The sequence below is a fragment of the Sapajus apella genome, unplaced genomic scaffold, assembly GCF_009761245.1.
Source record: "Sapajus apella isolate SASKATOON/1434 unplaced genomic scaffold, GSC_monkey_1.0 scaffold3823, whole genome shotgun sequence".
In the NCBI taxonomy this organism is placed as follows: domain Eukaryota; kingdom Metazoa; phylum Chordata; class Mammalia; order Primates; family Cebidae; genus Sapajus; species Sapajus apella.
In genome coordinates this window covers 1-6,147 of record NW_022440749.1, presented here as the reverse complement: position 1 = coordinate 6,147, position 6,147 = coordinate 1, and the positions used below count along the sequence as shown (strand labels likewise).

Genomic DNA, 6,147 nt, shown 5'->3' with positions numbered 1-6,147 from the left:
CTTTTTCTTTCTTTCTTTCTTTCTTTTTCTTTCTTCTTCTTTCTCTTTCTTTCTTTCTTTCTTTCTTTTTCTTTCTCTCTTTCTTTCTTTCTCTTTCTTTCTTTCTTTCCTTTCTTTCTCCTTCCTTCCTCCCTCCCTCCCTTCCTCCCTCCCTCCCTCCCTCGTCCCTTCTTTCTCTCTCTCTCTCTCTTTCTTTCTTTCTTCCTCTCTCTTTCTCTCTTTCTTTTTGAGACAGAGTTTCACTCTTGTCGCCCAGGCTGGAATGTAGTGATGCAATCTCAGCTCACTGCAACCTCTGCCTCCTGGGTTCAAACGATTCTCCTGCTTCAGCTTCCTGAGTAGCTGTAATTACAGGCACCCATCACACTTGCTAATTTTTGTATTTTTATAGAGATGGTATTTTGCCATGTTGGCCATGCTGGTCTCAAATTCCTGACCTTAGGTGATCTGCCCGCCTTGGCCTCCCAAGGTGCTGGGATTACAGGGGTGAGCAACTGTGGCTGGCCGCCTTTTTTTTCATTTTTTTGAGACAGGGTCTTGCTCTGTTGTCCAGGATGGAGTGCACTGGCATGATCACCGCTCACTGCAGCCTCAACCTCCCGGGCTTAAGCAATCCTCCCACCTCAGCCTCCCAAGTAGCTGGGACTACAGATATGCATTACCACATTGGGTTAATTTAAAAAAAAATTTTATAGAGACAGGGGTCTCTCTATGTTGCCTACGCTGGTCTTGAACCCTGGGCTCAAGTGATCCTCTGGCCTTGACCTCCCAAAGTGTTGGGATTACAGACATGAGCCACTGTGCCTGGCCTGGAGCATTCTTTCTTGTTGGGGTTGTTCACCGGTGGGAAGTGTACCATTCTGCCTTGCTAACTATATTCATAGAGTTATGTACCATCATTCTCATCTAATTTCAGAAAAAAAGGAAATCCATACCCTCTCCCAGGCACTCCTTCATTCTCCCCTTCCCCTATCCTATGGCCACCACTAATTTACTTTCTCTTTCTACGGATTTGTCTGTTCTCACAACTACGGCATTTCTGTGGCATGCTAAGTTACCTAACCGTGGTGTGGAAGGAGAGGGAAATGGAGTGAAGTTGGGGACCCACCAGGGAACATGTAGCTTGAGGCAGCCGGGAAAGGGCAGGGAGTGTGAAGGTAAGGGCTTGCCCTGGGGGCTCAAGGCAGCTTGAGCCTTGTTTGCAGGTAGCCAGTGTCCACCAGGTACATGCAAGTGAGGGAAACAGGGAAAAGGGCGCTTTTTGGAGAAAGCAGGTGAGCTGGCTGGGAGGCCTGGGATGGGGAGTGGGGAGGCATGAGGGCCAATGGGTCAAGGGCAGAGATTGCTGTAGAGGAGGGAGAATCCCAGAGGCTGAGAGTGCAGGTGGGGAGGAGGAGGAAGAGAGGAGGGCGGACAGGGGGTGGCTGGGTGGGGCTCTGTCTATAAAGAGTGAAGCTCAGTGTGTTGGTCCTGTAGACAGGAGAGCTTGGCATACAGCCCGTTGGGGATCAGCTCCTTTGACCCAGTGAACATCGGTGAGTCCCTTGACCATGACTGAGACGAGCAGCTTGTCCCTCCAGCTGGACTTGTTCCCATTTTATGCGACCTCCTTCCTTTGCTGTATGCCTGGGGCTTAAGACAGGGGTGTTCCCAGTACCCACTCTCCTCCTTCTCCTCAGTCCTCACCGCTTCCCTCCAAGACCCCAGGTAGCCCCATTGTTCTTCCAGGTGCCCAAGGAGGAGAACCCGCCTGCAGCATGAACCTGTGGCTCCTGGCCTGCCTGGTGGCTGGCTTCTTGGGAGCCTGGGCCCCAGCTGTCCGCGTCCAAGGTACCGTTTACGGCAATGCCTACTCCCAAGTCCCCCTCTCCCCGTGCCCCCACCACTCCATCTGTCTCTTATCTCTTCCAGAGGTCTCCTCAATCCCATCTCCACTGAATTCTCCTGCTCCTGACATGCGGGAACTCCTGGCATTTGGGTAGCTCCTGGGATGGGGTCGGGGAGATGAAGGGTCCCCAGTTCCTTCTTCCAGAGCTCCATGGAGTCCTTTGCAAGACTCCTACAGCCTAGAGACATGAGGAGGCAGAAGGTGGCTTCCAGTTGTGGGCACAGCCAGTTACTACCAGGGACATATTGCAGAGTCCTAATCCTGCTGAGACAGGGGTGGGGTTGGAGATCAGGGCCCTGGAGACAGATGGGAGTGGACTCCCCATGCAGTCCAGCGGAGAGTTAGTGGCTCCTAAACCTTTTTTTTTTAAGATGGAGTCTCACTCTGTCATCCAGGCTGCAGTGCAGTGGCACGATCTCTGTTCACTGCAACCTCCACCTCCTGTGTTCAAACGATTCTTCTGCCTCAGCCTCCCGAGTAGCCCGAGTAGCTGGGACTACAGGCATGTGCTACCATACCTCGTTAATTTTTGTATTTTTAGTAGAGCTGGGGTTTCACCATGTTGGCCAGGCTGGTCTTGAACTCCTGATCTCAGGTGATCTGCACGCCTCAGCCTCCCAAAGTGCAGGATTACAGGCATGAGCCAGTGCGCCCTGCCTCCTAAACCTTTAGGAGCCTTCATTTTCTCAGCGGCAAAGTGGGAATCTAAAATTCCCACTGCATGGCTTTGACTTGAGGGTCCAATGAGCTCATGCTTGCAAAAGACTAGGCCTCAGGTCCGGTAGCAGCAATAATAACCGTTTCTGTCATTAACAGGGAGCTCTTTCATTCTTCCCCCACTCCCTACCTCAGAGTAGGCGCTTGAGAATTCCAGCCACCAAAGGACAGTTCCTGGGCCTGCGGTGTCCCCACGGGAGCCCTGACAGTGGGTCCTACATCCTCTTGAGTTTCGGCAGGTGGCCAAAGCAGGGTACCTGGCTGGGTGGCAGACCAGGTGGAGCAGGTGGGGGCAGACAGGGCCCCATCCTCCTGCCCTGTCTGCCCCCACCTGCCCCACCTGTTTCTCACCTGGGCCTGATGGGTCCAAGTCCTTAGCCTTTGCCCGGGAGGGGGGCTGGGCTGTGATCTGATTGTTCTGCTATCAGAGCCAGGCCCAGCCCCGGCCCTTTGATACCTGGAGGTAAAGGTGGGCCCCAGCCTTGGAAACTACCTGCCTGGCATTGCGGCCTGAGGTTCCAACAGAATGCACTGCCCCTTGCCCTCAGAGGCCAAGGTTGGGAGACACATGGAGGGCTCGAGTCCTTCCTCTACCTGCTCCCACTGGGCTGGGCTCTGCAGGGAACTCAGGCTTGGCCCCTGGAGGTTAGTTCTGGCAGAGGTGGGATTGCAGAGACCTTCAAAGGCCAGCTGGGCAGTGACTCGTGCCCCAGCTTCCACCACCGTCTCATCAGCTCCTCCTCGGCTCATTCATTCCACCTGCTCACCCTCCCAGAACTTTCTGGCAGTATCACCTCCTCCTATGGGCACCCCCAACAGTGGCTGGGCTTCCCCCTCTCTGCATAGATTGATTTCCCTGTCTCCCAACCAGGCCAGGAGCTCCCTGAAGAAAACACTAGGTCTAATTCATCTGTGTGTTTCATCTCTGTCTAGCCTTTTTTTTTTTTTTTTTTTTGAGAGGGAATCTCACCCTGTTGCCCAGGCTGGAGTGCAATGGCACGATCTTGGCTCACTGCAACCTCTGCCTCCCAGGTTCAAGCAATTCTGCCTCAGCCTCCCAAGTAGCTGGGATTACAGGCATGTCCCACCATGCCTGGCTAATTTTTAATAGAGACAGGGTTTCGCCATGTTGGTCAGGCTGGTCTTGAACTCCTGATCTCATGATCCACCTGCCTCGGCCTCCCAAAGTGCTGAGATTACAGGCATGAGCCACCGAGCCCAGCCAATTTTTGTATCTTTAGTAGAGACAGGGTTTCACCGTGTATCCCAGGCTGGTCTCAAACTCCTGACCTCAAGCAATCTGCCCACCTCAACCTCCCAAAGTGCTGGGTTTACAGGTGTGAGCCACCGCTCCAGGCCTCCAATCAGCTCATTGTTAGGAGGTTAGAACTTGGCTGGGGAGGGGTCTTGTTGACCTCTCCTCAGGGTGCACCTGCGCTATGAGTCACCCTCTTCCCCAGAGCAGGAATGGAGGTGGCCTTGGTCTCCTGCTTATTTGCTGCTTCCACACCCTTCCCAGCCGGGACACAAGGTTCCTCTCCAACTTCTGGCTATCCCAATAACCAGAGCTAAGGGGTGAGCCAGGAGGCTGTGTTTTCCTGAGGCTGTCCCTCAGCCTCTGCCAGGCCCGAAAGGGTTGTGGTAGGAGCGTATGTATGCAGACAGGTTCATGCCTGTGGCTGGCCCTGCCAAGTTCACGTGCAAGGATGCAAGTATCTGGGCGGCTGTGTGGCTGCAGGTATCTTTGAGGACTGCTGCCTGGCCCACCACTACCCCATTGGTTTGGCTGTGCTCCGGCGCGCCTGGGCTTACCGGATCCAGGAGGTGAGCGGGAGCTGCAATCTGCCTGCTGTGATGTGAGTGAGGCCATGGGGCTGGGGGATGGGGTGCACACACAGCTTTGCTCCCAGCCTGTGCCCTAACCTGGGCACCCCCTCTGCTCACCACAGATTCTACCTCCCCAAGAGACACAGGAAGGTGTGTGGGAACCCAAAGAACAGGGAGGTGCAGAAAGCCATGAAGTTCCTGGATGCTCGCAATAAGTCTTTTGCAAAGCTCCTCAACAACATGAAGAACTTCCCAGGTGGGCAAGACCCCTGCTGAGCATCTAGGGGGCCCTCCTCTGTGACTGCAGGCCCATGTGTCCCTCAGACCCTGAGGGAGGGAATTGGAGACCAGAATACTGACAGCTGCCTGGACCCCAAAGAAAGTCAGTTGCTGGTCAGTGGGCACCAAGTGAAGGACCAACTAACTGCGTTGAGTCATTGTCCAGTTTGTTTTGTTTTTGAGATGGGGTCTTGCTCTGTTGCCCGGGCTGGAATACAGTAGCATGATCATAGCTCACTGCAGCCTCAAATTCGTGGGCTCAAGTGATCTTCTCACTTCAACCTCCCAAGTAGCTGGGATTGCAGGTGTATTCCACCAGTCCAGCTCTTTTAGTATTATTATTTTGAGACAGAGCCTTACTCTGTCACTCAGGCTGGAGTGCAATGGCACCATCACAGCTCACTGCAGGCTTGACCTCCCAGGCTCAAGCAATCCTCCTACCTCAGCCTCCTGAGTAGCTGGAATTACAGGCATGTGCTACGAATCCAGCTCACTATTATTATTATTATTTTGAAATGGAGTCTCACTCTGTCATCCAGGCTGGAGTGCAGTAGTGCAATCTCGGGTCACTGCAACCTCTGCCTCCTGAGTTCAAGAGATTCTCCTGCCTCAGCCTCCTGAATAGCTGGGATTATAGGCACCCACCACCATGCCTGGCTAATTTTTGTATTTTTAGGAGAGACAGGGTTTCACCATGTCGGCCAGGTGATCTGCCTGCCTCGGCCACCCAAAGTACTGGGATTACAGGCATGAACCACCATGCCCAGCCTCAGCTCATTATTATTATTATTTTGAGACAGAGTTTTACTGTCACCCAGGCTGGAGTACAGTGGCACAATCACAACTCACTGCAGCCTTGAGTTCCTGGGCTCAAGCAATCCACCTGCCTTGTCCTCCCAAGTGCTGGGACTGCAGGAATGAGCCACTGCACCCAGCCAGTCCACCTGTTTTAATCAGGATGCTTTCCATTCGTGCAGATGGAAAGCTCAAGCACATGGGACGCTCATTGGCTTGTATAACCAGCCAATAGCTTCAGGCTCAGCTAGATCCAGGAACTCAAACGGTGTTGGCAGAGCTCTTGCTTATTTCTCTCTCCATTTCTCCAACAGGCTCTCATGCTGTAAAGAAGTTTAGTTCTGGAAGCTCCAAGCTATCATCGTCCAAGTTTAGCAATCCCATCAGCAGCAGCAGGAGGAATGCCTCCCTCCTGATACCATCGAATTCGGGTAAGGACTCTTGGTCATGTGACCGTCTCCCATCCGTCACCTTTGCTGAGGGTTGAGGGTTCATGATAGGCTTCCACTGGGACAGGGGATTCACCTCCAGGACCAAGGAGGGCTGTTTGTATGGTCAGCGTTGCAGGTTCATAGGGCAGGGGCATCGGTGGCTGTCCACTGCCATGACCCAGCCCAAAGATGCGAGACCCTGTCTCAAAT

The 6,147-nt window shown here is 53.4% G+C and overlaps 1 protein-coding gene across 1 annotated transcript; it reads left to right on the top strand.

Annotated features, from left to right (window-relative positions):
- The first annotated feature begins 1,043 nt into the window (after positions 1 to 1,043).
- CCL25 (C-C motif chemokine ligand 25) lies at positions 1,044 to 5,993 on the top strand. Its single transcript, XM_032273506.1, has 6 exons — positions 1,044 to 1,274; positions 1,477 to 1,535; positions 1,729 to 1,830; positions 4,344 to 4,461; positions 4,555 to 4,688; positions 5,821 to 5,993. The coding sequence occupies exons 1-6, from the start codon at positions 1,228 to 1,230 to the stop codon at positions 5,991 to 5,993; spliced, it is 633 nt and encodes a 210-aa protein (XP_032129397.1). The 5' UTR covers positions 1,044 to 1,227.
- The last annotated feature ends 154 nt before the right edge of the window (positions 5,994 to 6,147 follow it).

Coding starts and splice junctions, on each gene's coding strand:
- CCL25 (XM_032273506.1), top strand. CDS start 1,228: ATGCAAGTGAGGGAAACAGGGAAAAGGGCGCTTTTTGGAGAAAGCAG. Junction 1,831..4,343: donor CCCAGCTGTCCGCGTCCAAG/GTACCGTTTACG, acceptor GTGTGGCTGCAG/GTATCTTTGAGGACTGCTGC. Junction 4,462..4,554: donor TGCAATCTGCCTGCTGTGAT/GTGAGTGAGGCC, acceptor TGCTCACCACAG/ATTCTACCTCCCCAAGAGAC.